This window comes from Castor canadensis, chromosome 7 (assembly GCF_047511655.1).
Source record: "Castor canadensis chromosome 7, mCasCan1.hap1v2, whole genome shotgun sequence".
Lineage (NCBI taxonomy): Eukaryota > Metazoa > Chordata > Mammalia > Rodentia > Castoridae > Castor > Castor canadensis.
In genome coordinates, this window is record NC_133392.1 from 17,177,120 (window position 1) to 17,199,304 (window position 22,185).

Genomic DNA, 22,185 nt, shown 5'->3' on the forward strand with positions numbered 1-22,185 from the left:
GAAGGCCAAGGTCCCACAGCTGGCAAGTGCAGGAACTGGACCCCAGGCCTGTTTAGCAAGGGAGCCCTCATCTTTCACACCCAGCCAGATAAAGAGCCCTCTTCCCCTTCTCAATCCATTTCTCGTCCCCTGCCACATCCCAAATGGTGCGGGATGTCCCAAGATCCCAGGCCTGGGCGGCGGGAAGGACAAGCTGAGCCAAGCCAGGGGTTAGGGGCGGGGCAGAGCCCGCTCCCCAAGTCTCAGCGTCAGCCGTCGGGGCCACCCTGTGCCCCCCCCCCCACACCACCACCCCTAGCAAACCGGCTCCAGAGGTGCGGGGTGCGGGAGGGGAAGCGACAGGGGGCTGGAAGGGATGGAGGGCGGGAGGGGAGCGAGGAGAAAGCGCGCGCGGAAGGGCGGGCGCGCGCGAGGCCGAGTTACCGTTCCGGATGCGGCTGCGGTCTCCGTCCTCTGCCGCAAGGGTCCGCGGTCGCCTTAGCAAAAGCGAAAGCAAAAGTCCTAGCGCCGTCGGGGGAGGAGCCGTCGGGGGCAGGACGCGGGCCGGGCGAGGCTGCGGGCGCCGTCCCCGGGACGGTGCGCCCTGGGAAGCACAGCAGGTGGCGAGCGGGGACTCTCGGCCCCGCGCGAACAGCCTGGGGAGCGCGCGCTCGGAAAAGGCGGCCACCCGCTGAGTGGCCCCGACGCCACGCGCACGGAGCCGGGAGGTCGCCCTCTGCATTGTGGCCGCGTGCCGTGAAGTTCACTGCATGCAAAACGGCCCGAGAAGCCACATGGTACCGCCCCGGGGACAGCGCTCTCTAAAAAGGTGGCCGCCGGCAAAGTGGCCCAGGAAGTCGCCCTCTGCAAAGCCGGCGTCACGCCGGGAGAGCGCGCCCTGAGAGTCTGGCCCCGCACCCGCCCCGCACCCGTTTCGCTGCAGCGCCGTTTGAAAAATTGTCGCGATGCGCAGAGCGCGCAGGACAAAGTCTGCAAACACCTAAGGGATCCCATCGCCGTAAGCGGTTCCCGGGACAGCGCGTTCTGCAAAACAGACCGTGCTTAAATTGACCCACGGCGTTCAGGGACGGGGCGCTTGGCTTCCCCAGCTTCCCCAGGCCCCAGTCAGTATCTCGACCTGGGCCTTCCCTGGATCCCGGTCTGTACGGTTCGCATCCCCCGGAAGCTCCGCGCCTCCTCCGCGTGCCTTACCTTCCTCCAAAGCCTAGCCTCTCAGCCAGCTGTGGGATCACTGTGGTCTTGCGGCCTCCCAGACGTGGCTTCCACTCGCGAGGGCGCCCTCCTTGATGCGGGGGCCCAGGACGCTAACTCGGTTCCCTCTTAAGAGAAGTTCTCACGTCGCAGCCCAAGCCTCTCGCTTGGATGTTGCCCCAGAATCATTGGAGAAATACTTAACTGAGCGCCCCCAAGTGTCAGGTACAGGGTATGTGGCCTTGACTTGGTCTAATATGGGAGAGTCAGCACTTCCAAGGATGAGTTCACCTGGATCCCTCCAACACACACGCGCGCACACACACACACACACACACACACACACACACGCACACACGGCTTCCAGTGGAGGCCTCCTATGTCTTCCCCCCACCCAAGATTCGCCAGGGAGAGGCTGCGTATCTAGAAATTGTACTTTCATTCATACCAGAGATCTTTGCTTTTAAGAACTACCAAATCCTTGAACAAAAGGAGTACGAGCTACATGGTGGGACGTCAGGCAATCATGACTGCTTATTTTGTTAGTTTACTTGTTTTCCTTTGAGCCCGAAACTAGAATTGTCTCTAAAATCTCACCAGGTAAAGACACTTTTTTGGTATCAAGAAAGACTGACCCTAGGCAAATGTAAGGGAATAATAGTAATTGGTTGACCCCTGTGAAAATCCTGAATACTTTTAATAGGCAGTAACATCATTCATAAGGTGACTCCCCTAGTTTTTATTTAATACCTGTGTCCCTGAAATGTTGGGGAGGAGGGGTAAGTGAAGCCGTTGTACATGCTAAGATGATTTGCTTTTTAAAGGAATTCACTGGGAGTCATTTGAGAAATGAAGCATCCTAATCAGAGAAGCAAATAAGTTACTATCTCTTTCTTTTTTTTTGTACTGGGGTTTGAACTCAGGACCTATACCTTGAGCCACTCCACCAGCCCTTTTTTTGTGATGGGTTTTTTCAAGATAGGGTCTAGTGAACCGTTTGCCATGACTGGCTTCCAATGGTGATCTTCCTGATCTCTGCTTCCTATGAGTAGATAAGATTATAAGTGTGACCCACCAGCACCTGGCTACTTTCTGCTTTATCTAACTTGTAAATCCAAGATTTTGCAGGGTTTTCCTGAAATACAGTGAAGCAATTTAGGAGTGATTAGGAGATATTAATGATTGATATCTACTCACTTGATAAAGAATCCAAGGCTGAGGGAAGGTGCCCACACTCACACTTGCTAGTGGCAGAACTGGGATCAGATTGTCTAGAAAAGCAATGAACTGTCCATCCACAAGAAGGCCCCACCACGCATCATGGCATGTCAGTGTTGTGATGCGTTCACATAAAGAATCCATCGAGAGGTGGCTGGAAGGGAAATCCCTTTTCACTTCTTTATTGTAGGCTGGTGTGAAAAAACTCCGGAGTTACTGCTCCAAGGTGGGATTATCACCGTATTTTCAGGTACCATCTTGGAAAGATGGACGAGAAGAAACCATGTTGAACTTCCCCCTCTGTAACAATTGTACTGAAATTTTGAATGCAAATGTTTTCTGAATATATCACCTGTGTCTCTCCAGCCTTGGTGTTGAATCATGTAATTTTTTTAACTTTTATTTATTTATTTATTTTGCTGTGCTAAGGATTGAACCCAGAGCTTGGACATGAAGTAATACATCACTAAGCTACACCCTCCATCCTGAGCCATGAACTTGTTCTATGTTTTCTGTCTGTTCTGCCAATCACAGTGTCTTTTGTCTTAGTCCATTTTCTGTGGCTATCACAGAATACTTAAGACTGAATAATTTATAATTAACAGAAATATATTTGGGACACAGTTCTGGAGGCTGGAAAGTCCAAGAGTGTGACACCAACATCTGATGAGGGCCTTCTTGCTATGTCATCCCATGGCAAGAGAGAGCAAGAGGGGACCAAATGCAATTTATAACAATCTACTCTCTCAGTGATGACCTTAATCCACTAAGTAACTCTTTAGGCCTCGCTTACCAACACTGTTGCATTGGGGGTGAACCTTGGCGACACATTCAAACTTTAGCATGTGTCAGACAGGTGAGAGCTGTGTGTCTTGTCCCAGCCACGCATGCTTACTTTTAGTATCTTAAAACTGTCCTGTCCTGTTTTCTGGTTAGACAGGGTTGTTTCTCCTGTCAGTGTCTGATCTCATGAAACAGAAGTTTTGGTACAAGTCAAATTAAACATTTTTCATTTTAGTAATCTTTGTTTTCAAAAATGTCACGGCTGTAGGTTGCAATCAGTCTTTGTCAGAGAAGAAATGTTCTGTAGTTTTTTCCTTTAATGAAATCAACACTGATTACCAGCCCTCTAGAAATGGGGGAAAGTTCATCCCCAGTGATTATTGGGGTTTCCACCCCACTCTCAGGTGAGGCTTGAGAAGTTGTGTACCTAGTAGGATTTCTGCAGTCTGCACTACTGGATTCTATCCACCTTACCTGGGGACACCCAGCCTTACCTCAGAGCACAGAGATCAAAGGTGACAAACTGATAATCTTCCAGAACAGTACGCCCACAGTCATGGTCCTGTTTAATTGCTTTATTGCCAAGCGGGGGTGTGATGTGTGTAGTGGGCTAGGATAGGGAAATGCAGATTTTGGCCTTCTCTGAAAAAATCAGAATATTTAGCAGAGCTGAGTACTAATCCCTTTCTGACAACAGTTGGCCAGACTGAGGAGCATTGTTGGGGCCCGTGTTCATCTGTTTATTTAGCTATTATCTATGACTTTACACCTGGCCTCTGTAGGCATGTGGGTGTATTAAGTTTATCTCACTAATTCACTAAACACTGAGCACCTTTTAAGCACCAGGCCTTGTTCTAGGTGGGCACTGAAATATAAAAACGACAACATGGATCCAAGTATCCTGTTTTGATGGAACTTACACTCCGATGGAGGTGGCACAATTTATCAAAATAGATACATTCATATTTAATATTTCAGGTGGTGATAACTGTGATGAAGACTATCAAATAGGCAGAGGGAACAGAAGGTAATGAATTCAGGGTGGGGACAAATAAGGTGTCATTTTGTGGAAGGTATCTCTGTAAGTCGGTGTTTAAACAGACACTGAAGGCAATGGGAACGTCACAAAGCCAGGAAGAGAGATTTTGTCTTCAAGCCATCCCTGTTAGGGCCTGCAGGGCCAGGAAATACGCAAAAAAGGCCTTTTTGGAACATTCCAGAACAAAACACCAAGAGTTCTCATTTGTTCTTATTTTTACATTCCAGTAGAAACTCACTAAATTTTGGTATCACTGTTGTAAACATTTTCAGTAGATAAAGCTAAAATTCAAATCTAGTATTTACCTTTCCAAGGGAGTCAATCCAACTTTATTTCCTGTATTTTGGGGAGCTGGCCTGTCTGCTTTAGTCACCGGATGCCTGGAGTCAGCTTTTCTAATTTGATCAGCAGACGGGGGTGAGGTTATTCTTTAGGTTCTTTTCTTGGGTTATGATCACAGTTAGTGTTCAACTGCTACACGCTGCCTGATCACACACCAAGATTTGGTTATCCACATAAACATGATGCTGTGGTGAGTTCACTTTTCTATTTAGAGAGGCATGTCAGCTAGAAATACCTCCACCTTATTTCCCAGACGCATGCGTGCTAAGCAAATTGCCAAAATAGCCCCTTGAGTAAGTGGCAGCTTTAAAAACCAACCAGCTGCTGACTTCAAACCAGAAGGTCAGAGGAGGAAAGTAGAAGTCAGATACTGAAGGATCAAGGAGCCCATAGGAGTTTCACAGCGTGTGGGATTTTGGAGACTGGAACAACTTGACTGCAGGTTCTAGTTGGAGACCTTGCCTGTTGCCTCTCGTTTTGTCTTCAGACTCCAAGATGAATGTGCAGGCTTGTTCTAGGTGTGGCTATGGGGTTTATCCTGCTGAGAAGATCAGCTGTATAGATCAGGTCAGTAGACGGTACTTGGCCTTTGGCAATAGTAGCAATGTGTCCTTCATCTTTTTACATATGGATGTGGGGGGGGGGTTGATCCATAAGAAAAAGAGGCACTTGCCTATCTTTATTAGATTCTGGCTATATCTGTGTCTTCCATGTTGCCTCAAAAAAGTTATCCATTTATTTAACATTGCAGTCCTGCGTGTGGCTTTTAACTTTTTAAATTATCATTTCATCCTTAAATTTCATTTTCTTTTTTACGCTAAAAGATTTCTGGCACTAGGGAAAAATAAGTAATTGTCACATTTTTTTTTCTGTGTGATTTCTAGATATGGCATAAAGCGTGTTTTCACTGTGAAGTCTGCAAGATGATGTTGTCTGTTAATAACTTTGTGAGTCACCAGAAAAAGCCGTATTGTCACGCGTAAGTGTTTGCTACCCTCCCCAGCTCCTCTTGAATTTTGTGCATCTTTCAACAAGTCACCAACTAAAGGTTCAACACAAATGAATACCTTTCTAAATTTTAGTTTCACTGTTGTAAACATTTTTTAGTAGATAAGGCTAAAATTCAAGTCTGGTATTTACCTTTCCAGGACAGTGAATCAACCCAATTTTATTTGAACAGAAGATCCAGCTCATATAAATCTAAGAAATAGCCTCTCCAAAGGAGTTACTTCCATCTAACCAGTGTAGAGCTAAAGTGTGATTTTATGAAGTGGACCAAAAATTTCAAATTTCTTATGAGTGAAAGCTCAAATCTGTCCACCCTCATGTCAAATTATTAAACGTTGTATAGAACAACGTAACTGGCACAGATAGGCATAGAGAGCTTTAAAGTGTCTTTAATTTTCAAATCAACTTTTATTTATCTGAAACTTGTTTGTGTGGTCACATGCAGATACATTTTATCTTTAAGTTGTATGTGTTGAATTTACTATTTGGTTTGATTCTTTTCCTGTAAGACTCATTGCCTAGAAAATCATAAATTTAGTTATTAAGTTTTATAGTTGTTGGTTTTGAGTGCATTTTTTTTTTTTGGTGGTACTAGGGCTTGAACTCAGGGTCTCACACTTGCTAAGCAGGTACCCTACCACTTGAGCCACTCTGCCAGCTCTAGTTGTTGTTTTGAAAAGTGACTGACTGTATCTTTTTTTTTTTTTTTTTTGTCTTTTCTTTTTTGGTGCTGGGATCGAACCCAGGGCCTCACGCATGCTAGGCAAGCGCTGTACCACCGAGCTACATCCCAGCCCGACTGACTGTATCTTTAAGAATAGTTAGTCATCTTCGATAGAGTACATTTCTAATTTTTATTTATATCTATTTTTTTGCAGCCATAACCCTAAGAACAACACCTTCACTAGTGTCTATCACACTCCTTTAAATCTAAATGTGAAGAAGTGTCTGGGAGCCATGGGTGGGGTAAGTTGCTTAATTTTGCATTTCGAAATAGCCTTTAAAGAAAAGCCCTTAGCTCAGGCACCTGTTAGTTTTTAAGTGTCTATGGCTATAAGTGAACTGGCTCATTGCCTCCACATGCACACTGGAAGCACATGTGAGTAACACATGTTGCTTTTTGTCCTCACTCAACATTTTGGGGCAATGTGTGGGATGATCTAGTCAAGATTTGAGATCCTTGGTTCTAATATAATCTTTGTGTCAGGCTAGCTCTAGGTACACTGATGTTAGTTTATACAACAGGCCCTGCATACACTAGGTACTTAATACAGTTAAGAAGTTTATGTGTTTGGAAAATATTAAAGGGCACTTCTTTTCTTTCCTTTGTATTATTTTGGAACAGAAAATCAGGCATCTCAAGTTCCACATTCTTAAATGTTCCTGAATTCAGTGGTTATTTAATATTAACTGCAGCCTCTCTTTCCCTTTTCAGAGTAGGTCTAGGTCAGAGAGACTTTGCTTTGGCTTGAGAGCAGGGGTTTGGAATGGGAAGGTAGACAAGGAGGTCACATTCATAAACTCAACTTCTTTTGAAAAGTCAACAGTGAAGTTTGGTCAAATACTCAGCTGTTGATAGAACTCTTGCAATTTGTTGAAATGATGAATCATTGGGCTTCTCTCACCCAGACCCCATGAGAAGTTGCTCTGTGGGACGGGACTTAGCAACTTTCTAAAATTAGGAAATTACCCAGGAGGTGGAGGGCTCTCTAGTAATCTCTGTTCACCCGAGACTCACTTCCTGATGTCACCCTGCCTCATTCTGGCTATGTGCCTGCCAGGCTGTCCTCTTACTCAATAAAATGTGTGTTCAGTAGAGCTATTGCCTTTGTGGTGTGGCTCTCTCCATGGCCCTGATACTTTATTTCCCTAAGTGCTTTGCATGAATTGTGAGCTTACTTTTATTTAACAAGTATATAGTATTGACTAGAGAATTGCTTAATTTACTTCATACACATTGTAACCCAATGAAGTAGTTACTGTTCTTATCTCATTTTTGGGATGAGTAATCTGAGGTTCAGAGCTGCTCATACACCATTGGTTTCTACACACTCGTGAGCCTTCAGAATTCCTGAGCACTTCACTTCCAGAGAAGACTTTTCCTGTAGGACTTTGGTTTTGTCTCTCGATGAATGAGGGCAGTGACATGAAATTACAATAAAAACTGAATTTAGCTCTTGGTTATCAGGTAACCAGATGCTCTGCTGAGTTCTCTATCTCATTTATTCTTCACAAGAATCCTCTGCAATTATCATATTACACTTGAGGAAGCCCATGCTCAGACAGTGTAAGCAGCCTGGCCAGATTCACTGAGCTTACTGGGTACAAATCTGGTTCTGCCCAATTGTAAATCCATGTTGTTGGCCCAGGCATACCTAGAGGTGGTGAGCTCTCCAGAACATGTTCACATATCCAGATGGTCCTGCATCTGTGTACAAGGAGATGTACTTATGCATCTGATGCATAAGTACAGATAGTATGGAAAAATCCAGACTATCTGTACTTCCCCAGCCTACCCTTGCCTCAGTTGGCAAGTCCACCTTAAAATTATGCACCAGGTCATGCAATATTTACTTTTCTGTGAGGTAGTATTTGACTCACTTTCTGTTAACTATGTATGACAGGCCCAACCTGGCACGAGGCTAGGATTACCACTGGTTCTTCTTCCAGCCACAGGCAGTGATGCAAGCTTCCTACGAGGCCTGCGTGTGTCCTTTTGTTTGGATATATATAACTGTGTGACTGTGTGTACATGTACACATGTGCACATATCGAGTGTGTATTGGCACATATAGGTGTGAAAAGCTGTGCACACATGCGTGTGTGCATATGATGCATGCACAAGCGTACTTATGCATACATATCTGTGTGCATCACAAACATGTATGTTCTGTGTATGTGCATAGGTATATACATGCACAAGGTCTGTGTATATATGTGATGTGTGTATGTGTGTTTGAGCATGAGTGTGTGCGTGCACACACGTGCAAATATATGGTATGTGTATATGGTATGCTTGAGTGTGCATGTATGTTTATACTGCATATGTGTGTTTGTGTGTATTGGTGTGTGTACACTTGTACATGGTATACATGAGTGTGCACGTGTATGTGTATATGTAGTGTATGTGTACATATGTGCATTTGTGTGTTCCCGCTCTCCCCCTTTCCCTCCAGGAAAATTGAAATGGACAACTTGTCCCTTCTAGGACCCAGCTCTTAACCCCCTTCCCTCCCTGAGTGGCTTTGCCAGCTCAGTAAGAAACAATTCATTGTGCATGTGCTAAGATTTATAAAAGCAGGAAGGGCTGCTGAGTAAGAGTGATGAAGGAGGACAGTAAGAAGAGCATTTTGAGCTGGCATTTGCACAGATTTAAATTTTTCTCTTCTCTAAATGTCACTCTTGGAAAAATAAATAAATATTTCATAAGAGAATGTCCTGTTTGGTGGGTGTGAATGGAATTTTTGGAGAATGAAGCACCTCGGTTCTCATTGATTCAGAGAATGAACTTAGCCCGTAATGCTTAACATCACCAGGAGCGTGTACAGCTTTTTCCCTCATCTACTTTGTCGGTGTGATCATGACTGGTGAAAGGTCCCTGGGGTGGCAGTTTTCACTGTGGGGAGTAAAGCTTTCTGGAAATGGGATAGAACATCCATTCTGGTTGTATGTTTCTCATTCCTTAAGTATGTTGGTCTCTAGGAGGGCAGTTTTGCCCCTAGGGGACATGTGATGATTGAGTGCATTTGTGTTTGTCACAACTGGGAAGGGGGGGAGTTATTGGATTGGGTGGGTAAAAACCAGGGGTGCTATGAAGCATGTGCACTGCTCAAGGAGTCCCCCAACAACAAATATTTAACTGGCCACTCATTGCAAAAGCCTTGCTTTAAATCTATGTAAAGCTCACAATAATTTCTCAAAATACAAAGAAGAAAAAGCCTGCAAAGGGGTCTCAGTCAGTGTATTTAAAAATACACTATTGGATTGAATTAACAGCAGGAAGCTGTATCAGGCCCAGAAAGATGCTGGCATAAAGTGTCCTTGATAAGAAAGTAGAATTCCTGGGTTTAAATTGTTCTGAGCTGTTCCCTCATAATCTATAAAGCAAGGACTTAAACTTTACTTTGAAAACTTGCATGTTCTGGGCCCCATGTCAGAGCTAATAAATTATGATATCTTGGTTTGGACTTAAGACCTTTTGAGTTTTTCTTTTATGATTAGACATTTTCAAGTTCTTTTTAAGAAATCTTTGCCTGCCCAAAGTCATGAAGATGTTGACATGTCACTTCTGCCCAAATTGACATCTGTGTGACTGTGTCATCAGATGCCATCTGAACCAAAATCATAGTGTGTTTTATAGAGCTTGGCAGACTGATTCTAAAATTGATGTGCAAATCTGAAGGCTCTAGAATTTTAAGCCAAGACATCTTGGAAAACAAAATGGAAGGATTTGAGCTACCATATTTCAATGTTTAGTATAAAAACAGTACCAATTCAATTTAGACCAGTGGACTAAAAAGACAAGGTCCAGAAATTGAGCTGCTCATGTGTGGTCACTTGAATTATGACAAAGGCATCACTGCAACTCACTGTAGCAAGGATCCTCTTTCAATTTGGTGCTTGAATGATTAGTTATTTGTAGGGGAAAATGAACTTGACTCCTACCTTATACCTATACACAAAAATCAACTTAAATGTTATTATTGATCAAGATGTTAGGGGTAAAATTATACCTCCATGAAATTGGAGAGCCAGAATCTTATCAAGCTCCCTTGATGATGGTTACATGGACTACAGAGAAGAACAGAACCCTGATGTCCAATGTTTTCTGAAGTTAATCTAACCTGAAGACTGTATTGTACATTAAACTCACAGAGAATTTATCTAATTCTCTCTCTCTATCTTTCTCTCTCTCTCTCTCTCTTTGGCAACACTGGGGTTTGAACTCAGGGCCTCACACTTGCTAGGCAGGTGCTGTACAACTTGAGCCATGCCTCCAGCTCCTTATCTTAGTCTTTTTGATTGCACTGCTCCATAGAGCTTTGAACACAGCAGTAACTCAATGTGTACCACCTGGTTGGTGGTGCAGAACAAACCACAGTGAGATTGACAGTGCAGTGTGCCTTGAACAGCAGTGAAGTGACTTTGCAGTAAAGACTTGGGAAAAATCCCCCCAAACTTAGCTACGCATTATTTATTTATTTATTTATCTTTCCCGTCTCTTATGGAAATGCTACTGACAATATCTTCATTGTGCAGATCAATGACCAAGAAGATGGTGAGCAGTTTAAATCAGTTTTTCACTGGGACATGAAATCCAAGGATGGAGCAGGTGCACCTAATAGGCAACCACTGGTGAACGAGGTGAGAGAGGGGTGATACATGGGTTCGAAAAAAGAGAAAAAGCCACATGGTGAAGAAGAAGTGCATTATTATTACCTCTAGGGAAAACAGTTATCTTTTCTTTTGTCTGTTCTGTGAAAAAGCTCCATCATTGTGTCTTTGCAGCATCTCAACTGTATCTGCTCCTTGGTGCCTTTCTTCCTCTGACTCTTCATTAAGACCTGTCCCTTCCTCTCCATGTCTCTCTCCCTGTTCTGTTTCATGTCATTCCTGCATGGATCTCTGTGAGGTCCTCCCATACTGCCTTTGCTGCTTCTGGATTTGCCTCTCCTCAGCCTTTTGTGCCATGTTGGTCACATGCAGCTTCTTGAATGTCCCTGACTTACCATTAGAAGTGGACATAACATGCTGTCCTATTGCTGGGCTGGGCAGGGTTATTTACATTTCTTATTGCAAAGTTTCAATGAACATTCTTGTTTATGACCTTTTGTGGACACAAATGAGTGTTTCTCTAAACTAGGCAATGAAAAATGAGGTTGCTAGATCCACGGGAATGTGCCTTTTAAATTTTCATAGAGACCGTTAAATTTTTCTAAAATGACTGCATATTTTATACTCCCACAGGTAGACTGTGAGGATACCTGTTTCCCCATACTCTTGCCAGTGCTTGATACTATCAGATAAAGATTTTTGGCAATCTGTGTTTTGTTTTAATTTAGATTTCCCCACTATCTAGTGTGGTTGAGACATTTTCATATGTTTTTCCAGATCTCCAAAGCCTGGCTTTATCCAAACTGCCCCACAGGCAGCCTACCTGGATCCCATCTCTTCCCCTCAAATCCAGCTAACCAGCTCCTCATAGCCTTTCAAACCAATCCCATCTCTGCTTCCTTATACTCCTGAACTTACTCAACAAACAGTTATGGAGTCTGCTATATGCTAGGTGCTGTTCCTGCCTGTATGGAATGGACTTAGAGGGCATGATGCCATTTATTCTCCCTTTGCCCTTTAACTGACCTTGGTCCTGAGGGTCCTACTCAAGTTCCATCTTCTTGCCAAAATGAGGTTCCATCTCATACAGACTGCTGTTTGAGACTTTATCATCTTTAAAGCCCATGTAAACATACAAATGTTTTCTAATTGCCATATGTTTCCTGTGCTAGTTTTAACTCCAAAGGTAAATCATAAATATCTTAAAAGAGAAACTTGTCTTCCTTCCTTTTTTTTTTTTTTCTTTTCCTTTTTCATTGTCAGTTGTCAGGCACATAATAGGTGGTGGGTGTTTGAAATTTGTCTGAATAATGCTGATTAATCTCTGATTGCCTGTCAACAGGGACTTCCCCCTTCCCTAATCTTAGGGAATTGATATGCAAAGGCACATTAAGTTATCTTTGGAATTTTTCTGTAACATCAGCTTATCTCCAGAAGTTCAATTATCTAGGATATTAGACCATTTTCTAGTTTGAAACAAAGAGCCGTCTAGTTAACTGAGATTCACCATATATCAATAGGAGCTTATCATTTTTAGAGAATATCTTATTTTAACAATGTATGTGAGTGTTGCTAGGAGTGGGGGGTAGATGAACGTTCTTGGCATCCAAATATGTTGGTGCCCATATTTGTATGCATCTGTGTGCTTCCTTTGTAGAGAGCCTACTGGCCTGGATATGGGGAAGGGCATACTTGGTATCCAGGAGCTCTGCCAGACCCTGAAATCGTCAGGATAGTTGAGGCTCGACAGTCTCTTGGTGAGGTAAGGACCCTAAAAATTACTTTAGCAATTAGGTTATTTTCTAAGATTGTGGTAGACAGTATACTATCCGCCCCTGAAAAGATCCCCATATATTTTGGGGAGTGTTACCTCTTAAATCAAAGATACTGTGCATTTGTGATTAAGTTAAAGAGCTGAACATAGGAAGATCTGGATTCTTTGTGATTATGAGGGTCTCTATAGCAGAGAGATAGGAAGGATAGATCAGAGAAAAGGTTCCATGATGACAGAAGCAGAGGTCAAAGGCATGTGCGGCCAGGAACCAAGGAATATGGGGACCTCCTGAATGTGGAAAAGGCAAAGAGATTATGTCATTTAATAATTTTTGTATTTTAATAATTTTAAATATTTTAATTATTATTTAAAATAATAATTAAAATAAAATAAAAATTAGATTAATAATTTAAAATTTATTTTTAATAATTAAATAACTTATTTAATAATAGTTTAATAATTATTAGATTCTTATCCAGTTCTTCCAGAAGGAACTATCCCTGATTGCCCATTTTCATCTCCTGACCTCCAGAACTGTGAACCTTAGCATGTGCTAGAGTAGAAAGACAATTCTAGCCTGGACTGCAGAGGTCCCTAACCATTTGCATAGTGTACTCTTGGCCTTCTGCATACACTTACCTACTCTTTGAAGAATCAACTTTGGAAAATACTGTGTCTTTGTGACTAGAAAATAGAAAGAAAGCAATAGAAGCCCAAATGCTAAGCTGTTATGACTCATAAGGAAAACTAATTATCAGAGATGCTCAGAAAGTGAGGGGGGGAAAAAGACATTTCCCTTCCAATGCTGTAGAACCATCCTTAGCAGAAGAATATTCTTGCATTAATTGCTGTGCTATCAAGAAAGCTTGGAGTAAAAGGACACCTAGGGAGCTGTGCCAACAGCTCCATAATTTGATGTAGCATTGACGGAGCTACCCTTTGACCTGGGCAATAAGTGTTGGTAATGTTATTCAAATACCATTTTCACACTTGTCGTGGGAGTTTTAAATGTTTCCCAAGTACCTAATGGATCCAGTTTCATTAGTTTTATTGCAATTCCATTAGTTCTCAACCAATATCATACTGGTTCTCATGCTGCTGTTGGTTCTGGCCAACAGGAATATTCAGAGGACTATGAGCAACAGAGAGGCAAAGGGAGCTTCCCAGCCATGATCACACCTGCTTATCAAAGAGCCAAGAAAGCCAATCAACTAGCCAGCCAAGTGAGTGTCCCAGTGCTAATTTTTTTTTTATCATTGATTATGCTGATATTTTTACCATCAATTATACAGCTCTGTGATTCAGAAAAAAAGCATAAGAGAGTACTTTGGACAGTAGGTACTGATTGTGTTGTATGATGGAAAAACTGTGTTTTTCTGTTTTCTCTATCATTTATCCTCTGTGCCTTGATTGGGCCACATCTATAAAAAGGAGTGAAGACTAGGTAGCTTGCCCAAAGGCTGGACCAAATGATTTCTTGAGGTTGCTGATTCTTTTTTAAACTCCTCCTGAGGAGTGGCATAGTTTATTTGTGAAGGCCTCAGATTTTAGAGCCAGAATGCTGAAATTTGAATCCTGACTCTTTCTTATATTTGCTGTCTGACCATGGGCAAAATTACTTAACTTCTCTGTTTCTTGGCTTCTCATTTGTGAAGTAGGGAAAACAATAGTTCCACTGGACATGATCGCTATAGAGGTTGAGTGAGTTGCTATTGTTAACACTTAGAAGTGTCTGACACTCTCTTGAATTTAGCTCAAAAGCAGAGATGGTTTTGTGACCATAAGAGTTGCCACAGGTTTGTGCTGAGTGTAGTCTGATGGTGTAGCTTTAGGAGAGCTGCAAGGGAAGGTCTTCCCAAGGGCTATGAGGTGAGTGTGACCTTCACTTGTGCTATCTTGTCATCAGGTGGAATACAAAAAAGGACATGATGAGCGCATCTCCAGGTTCACCCCGGTGGTGGATACCCCTGAGCTGCTTCGGGCCAAGGCAGGGGGACAGTTTCAAAGTGATGTAAGAAATGATGGAGCCCAAGTCACAGAGGTCTTCATTTAAGGCCCTTTATTCTTTTCTTACCTAGAGGAGAAGGGAGGACTACTATATGGGGCATCTCAGTCTTGCCTGGGTACCAGGAAGAACCTTCTGGGTCAATCAGGGATGGCTGAGTCTGATAAGTCCAGAAGTATAGACTTTGTAAAAAAAAAAAAAATCTTTAAATAGAAGCCATTAAATCAGATTAGTACCAAACTGGAAGTACCCACTCTCTTTTGCCATTGCAAATTAGAGAATAAAATTTCTGAAGAATTTCTGCCACTCCCCTTTCATAGCCCACAGGCTCGATAGCATACTCAGCCCAAGAACTTAGTGTGATATGAATGGGAGCTTGAAACACAAATCTAGCTTCACCTTAATAAATGATTTCCACTTCCCTTGGCCTATATCTAGAATTCAGAAGCCTCCTTTGTCTTCCAAGCTTGACCTTGGAGTAAGGACGGAGGCTTACTCCAATGCCCAGTCTCACTACCTGGCCCACACCAGGTGGACACTAAGATGTGCCAATTCCACTGGCAGTATTGGGAGTAAAAAGATAGATAAGAGCACACAGTCCATTGAGCTATAAGCCAGTTTTGTGCTTAAGAGCTTTGTTAGGAGATGGGCATGATGACATGGGAGCCCTTAAAAGAGCACCTTACGAACATAATCTAGTAGACAACAGGATTATAGCACTTGATTCACTTTTAGTTTTTTCTAATTCTCCAGGTGAGATACACAGAGGACTATGAACAGCAGAAAGGGAAAGGCAGCTTTCCTGCTATGATCACACCGGCTTATCAGATAGCCAGAAGAGCCAGTGAGCTGGCAAGTGACGTAAGTGCCCATGGCTATGTTGTTATGCTAAGGAGGAAGCAGGAAGTTAAACGAGGCTTGGAGGTCCAACTTCCTGCCTACTTTTGCATGCCAATTAGAACCAAGGAATGGCTTTCCTTCATAGTTTCAAATCATTTTTAGCATGACAATGACCTGGCACTTCGCTAAGACATATTTCCTAGACTCAAACAGAACAAGAATATTTCACAAGATGCTTCTGTGCCCAGGAGGTGAAACTCACTGAATTTGCCCTTTGCTCCAATAGGTGAGGTACCATCAACAATATCAAAGAGAAATGAGGGGAGTGGCTGGTCCAGTTGTTGGAGCAGAGGGCACGTTGACAAAGGAATGTGTAGACCTGTATGGTCAGGTACGTGAGACAGCGTCTCCCTTGGGAGACTGGCCTTTTCCACAGTCAGTTCTCAATTTGACCTCTACTAGCTGTGGTACAACCTATGGCATTTGATTAGGGGTGGGCTGTGATTTATCTTTGACCTATTTAAGATTGGTGGATTTTCCAAGTCAGAAAAATATATAGGGCTCAACTTGACCCTTGTAGGAAAACAGATTGTGTTGACTTGGCCAAGAATAAGACATTCTCATCTACTCATTGAAAACAGTTCCAAAGACTAAGATTGGCTGTGTTTAGCCCATCACTGTGTAAACATGAAGGGAACCAAAATGTGTGTCTTAAAAAATACTGAGTCAGGCACTGGTGGTTCATGCCTGTAATCTTGGGAGGCTGAGACTGAAAGGATCACTGCTCTAGGCCAGCCCAGGCAAAAAAAAAAAAAGTTTGAGAAACCCAATATCAACAGGGGAGGGAATGCTGGGCATGGTGGCACACACCTGTCACCTCAGCTATGGCAAAAAGTGTAAAATAGGAGAATTGAGGTCCAAGCTGACCTGGACAAAAGGCTAGACCCTATCTCCAAAATAACCAGAGTAAAGAGGACTGGAGGCTTGGCTCAAGCAGTAAAGCACCAGCCTAGCAAGTGTGAAGCCCTGAGTCCAAACCTCAGTGCCACCAACAAACAAACAAAAGAGCGTTTCATTAAGTAACTGGGCTCATTTTCTAAGAAGTGAATTTCTTATCTAGGTTGGTAGATAAAGCAATATGCCAGAGAGTGCAAACCTTTTTTCTCAATCTCATTTCTCAGACAAACAACATATTTTCAGGAAGTGGAAAGGTTGAGACAACAGACACAAGCAAGTTTTTGTTTGCATATCTTTCTGTATTTTCTGGAACTAGCACAGTATTTGGGCAAGCAAAAACACTTGGTTTAAATTAAACAGACCCTTTTTTTCAAATCCTACAAGTTAGTTATGCAGTATCTGGTGCTTTAAACTCAGAGAAGAAAATATACTTTTACTGGTTTTATGTCCTTTATATGTTGTTTAGAAAGCTCAGTATGACTTCTAAAAAATTCAGTTTTGTTAAAAAAATATGACTTCTATAATTGGCAAAAAAATTTTGTTCTGTATTTGCATTGTCATATCTACCTGTAGTTATAAACATACACAATTTACTGCAAGTGTCTAGCCATGTCCTCTACATATAGACAAACTATAACTTTATACTATTGTAGTTGATTACTTGGGCATATCAATGGAAACTTTCAGTCTTAATAATAACAAACACAAGAATCAAAGCAGGAGTTTGGTAGCACAGTTAAGCAGCTGTTGAGGGGATAGTCTAATGTGGCATTTCACTATGTGATATTTAGCAGGACTTGCCAAGGCATGAATAGCAGGGAGCAAGAGAGAAACAGGCAGGTGGGCAGACACTATAAATATCTGTAGTGCCTTAATTGCTAAGCAGTTCATTCTTCTTTTTAATGAGTAGCTAGACCCATGGAAAAGACCATATCATGTAATCAATTTATTATTTGTAACCAATGACTCCCCTCTAAGAGTAGGATTTAGATACAAACACACACACACACACACACACACAAATAAGGCTACAAACAAAAAAAACTATACAGCAAGAAAGGAAAAACCATAGAACAGATTATTGAAGAATCTGAGAGCCTTTTTGTTTTTCCTAAGGGTACTTTTTTTTGCTTATTACATTTGGCCCAGAACATTCTGGCAGACAAGAAATCAAGCTAAACAATTTTTACTATTGGGCAAAAGGAAGTCTAAGCATTTGAATTTGACCCAACTATTTTATTTAAGAAAACATGTGTGCCAGAGTCTAGGCCTGGTGCTGTTGCAGGCAGGCCTCCTACCTCAGAGGAGGCCTCAGAGAAATGGAGTCACTAGCCCACATGAGCCCAAGGTGCTCAGTGAGGGCTGTTCAAGGGTGGTGGGCAAAGTGCAGATGGGACTGGGATGAGGGAAGTCTTGGGGAGTTCCAAGAGAAGGCACAGCTGACCATGTCTTGAAGAATACCTGGCTGCCAGGGAAGGGGGACCTCTTCCCAGTCAGATGTTGTGATGATGGTTTCATGAGATAAAAGGTTTTCCCTTGTGGGAGTGGGTGGGCAGTGTGGGGAAGAGAAAGGAAAAAAATTAAGAGTGAGATTGTAATTCTTAGTTTTAGATACATATTTACTCCCATTTCAGACAATCTGATGGCAATTGGAAGGTCTTCACTGCCAGATTATAAAACTTTGTATTATGCTCCTATTCCGGAGACATTATTGGGGATGTCAAAGCATCCTTGTCCATAAATCTGTCTAAGTAAAGCAGTATTTGGGACTACTGGAAGAGAGCAGACTTCCCGGCATGAGTTGAGATGTGGACATTCCCGTATCGCATGGGACTGGGGGACTAGTACAGATTTGTTTGGTAGAAATACTGATGATGGTGATAATAATGATGACCATAGTTCCCATTTGCTTAGTGCTGACTGTGGGCCTGGCTAACATCTTAGCCACCACATAGTACATCTCTTGTGGCAATCACTAGAACATCCCATGTGGATGGGTTGCTATGAGAACAAGCTTTATAAGCAGTCATTGCTGGTCCCCACCCATTCTGGGGAGGAGAGCAGTGCTAATCAAAATTTTTAATTGGCTTGGCAGGGTTACGTGGAAGCATATGAAGAGCCCAGGGGAAAGGGCAGCTTCCCCGCCATGATCACCCCAGCTTATCAGAATGCCAAGAAGGCCAGTGAACTTGCTAGTGATGTAAGTACCATGTAGAGATAACCAGCAGATACAGAGGAAAGGAAAAGAGACACTGAAGCTGCCCTTGCTGAACCTACACACAGATAAATTTTTTGGGGCTGAGCCAAAGTAGAATTCTAGCCTAGCCCACAGGTCTCATCCAAATTCCTGATGTCTTCTTTTCCTGTTCAGTGTTTAGTTACATTTATCTGCTTCCAAGAAGACTGACATGGACAAACAGCACAACTTACTTTAGGTCATCTGAAGCAAGTACAAATGCTGGTCCAGCCAGATAAGCTGAGATTAAGAAAGTCTTCACCAAAACTCCACTAAGAAATTGAGCATTTAAAGGGAAGAGCTGATTAAAACAAGTCATATGATTATCAAACCGGGTACAACCCAGTGATAAATGATTTTTATTTGTAGAATGTTAGCCAGCTGGCAGTCCGTGAAAGATAGGCTATAATTAAACTTGGTAAAGTGAAATCCTCACTGCAGATCTTAACATGCCAACTTGAACTTGGTCTCTAGTTAGAACCTAGCATTCATTTCACTGCTTTGCCTTTCTCCTTGACTCTGCTACTGTTCTGTTAGTATCCATTTACCCAGAACAGCACTGCTTTTGCCCTGAGAAGGCAAGTACAAGACATCATCCCCTTGCCATTGCTGAGCAGGCTAGAGGAGAAATGATTCCAAAATGGGGTTGGAATTTGATCCCTTGATATGATCATTTCACTTTTTTCATGCAGAATTAAGAGGATGAAGTGTGAAAAGGGCCAGTAAAAACTAATACAAAAAAGACCAACAGTTTATAGATTTAATGGAGAAAAAGTTAACAAATGTTTTTTTCCTTCAGAAAATTCTTTCGAGTAAATGTAACATGAAATCTGGGATAATTTCAGAGTGACTTCCTATCAGAGATGGAAACAACTTCAAACCCTCTTTGTATGTGTTTTTTTTTTCCAGATAAAATACAGGCAGGACTTCCATAAGATGAAAGGCGCTGCACATTATCATTCTCTCCCAGCAGAACACAACTTGGTTCTTAAAAGGGCTCAGAGTGTGAACAAGCTTGCAAGCGAGGTGTGTATGGGGAAGCTAGTCACAGTGTTGTCACCCCCTTTATCTCCTACGCAGCAAACAGTGATGGCCCTATAATAAAAACTGCTGGTTAAGAGTGTGACACCACACATACTATTCATGGCTTACCAGTTCCCAAAGAATGAATACGTAGGAAAATGCAATTAATGAGACAGCCTACAATCAAACAAATTAAATCTTTTTTGCGGTGGCTCCAAACTTTCTTCCCAAATCCTCACTAAGCTATAGATATTCAAAAGTGCTAGGCAATAAATTTTTAGTTGCCAGAAAGAGTACTAGATGACTCAACTTTTAAAACAGTATGTTTTTATTATAGAGTGTAAATCAAAGATCAGGAAGGGTGGCTCAAGCATCAGATTTCTTTTACGGTTGGAGTTAGAACCATAAGAATTTGCCTCTCCTCTCAGGCTGACCTGGCTGCCAGAAGGAAGGTGCATGTTGTTTGATCTAGCCCGTGTTTAAGCTGTTTTGAATTCTTAAGACTACTCAACAAGGAAGGTTCTCCTCTAGTCCTGTGTCCTTCTCACACCGCAGTGTTCCTTCCCATCAGCTCCTCTGGTTTGCGTCACTTCTCAGGATTCTGACATTATTTAAGCTGCTTCTTCCTCTTGCAAGAGGAAGAATTGTGGCTGTGGAAAGTACTCACATAATAAGTGATCTGCAACTGAGAAACTGAGATGCAACCATCTTGGAATATTTTTATTCTTTATCTCTAAAGGCTGGGGCTTTACCTCAAACTGTTCGTTGATCTGTGGTCCTCCAACTTTAGACTGTTCAGAATCACAGGATGACACTATCTTGAGCTTGATCATGAGCTTCAGATACTTTGAAGTAATAGATGGTTACTGAAGCCTTGAACTCTGCATTTCAATAAATGTTCCAGATGGTTCCGATGCTCTAGAGATCAGCACACTGTGATCTCAACTCCAAATCTGGCCCACAGCCTGTTTTTGTAAATAATGTTTTCTTGGAACAAGCCACATCATATTTGCTTACATAATGTCTGGCTACTTTCCATCTCTAAGGGTAGAATTGAACACTTGACACAAAAGCTATATGATTGGCAAAGACTGAAATATTTACTGTTGGATCATTTTATTAACTCTGTTTGGACCCATAAGGCCATCACTTTGCATAGGCCCGGAAAAGTAAAATGTCTGGTTCTGGTTCATAGAGACTTTGAAGGACAGAAGTGGGACCAGGACACTGGGAGGGCAGCTCTACCATCCAGGCATAGCACTATCGATCCTTCGGCCTTTTTCTAAGTGAACATACATAACTGAATGTATGAATATCAAGACATATATTTATAAGCTTAGAATTCAATTGCATATGCAGTTTTATAATTTTCTTACTTTATATAGTGTTGTGAGCATTATCATGCATCTTGAATACTTTAAAAGGCATTTTCCCTACCATATAGTTTTATCAGACATGATAACAAGTCGCATTTCCTTTGATAAGAGGGAGCTTTTAATTTCATTTTTCCCAGGCTGGTGGTATGGCTCAAGTGATAGAGTGCCTGCCTAGCAAATGTGAGGCCCTGAGTTCAAATCCCAGTACTGACAAGTATAAATAATTTCATTTTTCCCTTACATTTATCCAGTAAGACAAACTAGCCCTACCTCTATTAATGATACTCACCCTTAGCTGTTTTCTGCAATTACCTGGGACAACTTAGAGTCTATTTTATAACAATAGCTTCACATCTTCCACCCTGGCACCATGGGAGCTCTGGTAGCCAACCTATTTTAAATCAAAAACACTCTCCATCAGAGTGTCCTCCTTTATTATACTATTTTGTAAAGTACCTTTTTTGTTCAATTTTATTGAAATACATGTACAGAGATAAGCATACATTGTAAGTGTTCAATGGAAGGATCTCTACCAAGTGGACACGTCCATGTAACTAGCTCACAAAGCAAGAAACAGAACATGGACTGGTGGAGTGACTCAAGCAGTGGAGCACCTGCCTAGCAAATGAGGGGCCCTGAGCGCAAACACAAGTAACACCAAAGAAAAGAAAAGGAAAAGAGAAAAGAAAATAGAAACAGAACCTAACTGAAGTCTGGACATCTCCTTATAATCCCCCAAGAAGACATTTACCTCTAAACATAACAACCTGATTTCTAAAATCCAGTTTTCCAATTTAAAAAATACTTTTTTGTGTGCTGGGATGGAACCCAGGGCCTTGCACGTGCTAGGCAAGTGCTTTACCACTCAGCTTCCTCCCCAGTCCCAACTTTGTCAGTTGTTGAGCTGTGTGGAGTCTCAGGGATTTCTCCTTCAAATGATTCCTTTTAGTTTTCAGAATGAAATTGCTTATTTACTTTATTGCTTGTTTTTACAAAGGAAAACATATTCGTCAGTATCCTATGCCTGGTATTTTAAAATCCTGGGTTGAAAGTTTTCTG

At 42.1% G+C, this 22,185-nt stretch overlaps 2 protein-coding genes across 9 annotated transcripts in view; one reads left to right on the plus strand and one right to left on the minus strand.

Moving 5' to 3' along the window:
- The window catches only part of Casp7 (caspase 7), a 34,958-nt gene extending 33,576 nt beyond the window's left edge, over positions 1-1,382 (minus strand). The window contains exon 1 of one of the 2 annotated variants that reach the window (XM_020166985.2): positions 1,192-1,382. The gene's annotated coding sequence lies outside the window, so the exon portion shown is untranslated. Of the gene's footprint in view, positions 1-423; positions 557-1,191 lie in introns of those variants that run through there. The other variant, XM_074078266.1, reaches the window with a different exon arrangement.
- Positions 1,383-4,885: 3,503 nt separating this feature from the next.
- Positions 4,886-22,185, plus strand: part of Nrap (nebulin related anchoring protein) — a 68,077-nt gene continuing 50,777 nt past the window's right edge. For 4 of the 7 annotated variants that reach the window (XM_020166987.2, XM_020166990.2, XM_020166989.2 and 1 more), the window contains exons 1-11: positions 4,888-5,140; positions 5,458-5,552; positions 6,460-6,547; positions 10,841-10,945; positions 12,573-12,677; positions 13,808-13,912; positions 14,596-14,700; positions 15,448-15,555; positions 15,821-15,925; positions 18,587-18,691; positions 19,637-19,753. In XM_020166987.2, coding sequence (XP_020022576.2) covers positions 5,069-5,140; positions 5,458-5,552; positions 6,460-6,547; positions 10,841-10,945; positions 12,573-12,677; positions 13,808-13,912; positions 14,596-14,700; positions 15,448-15,555; positions 15,821-15,925; positions 18,587-18,691; positions 19,637-19,753 — 1,110 coding nt within the window. In that variant the 5' untranslated portion in view covers positions 4,888-5,068. Of the gene's footprint in view, positions 5,141-5,457; positions 5,553-6,459; positions 6,548-10,840; positions 10,946-12,572; positions 12,678-13,807; positions 13,913-14,595; positions 14,701-15,447; positions 15,556-15,820; positions 15,926-18,586; positions 18,692-19,636; positions 19,754-22,185 lie in introns of all 7 variants that reach the window. The other 3 variants (XM_074078269.1, XM_074078271.1, XM_074078270.1) reach the window with 3 other exon arrangements.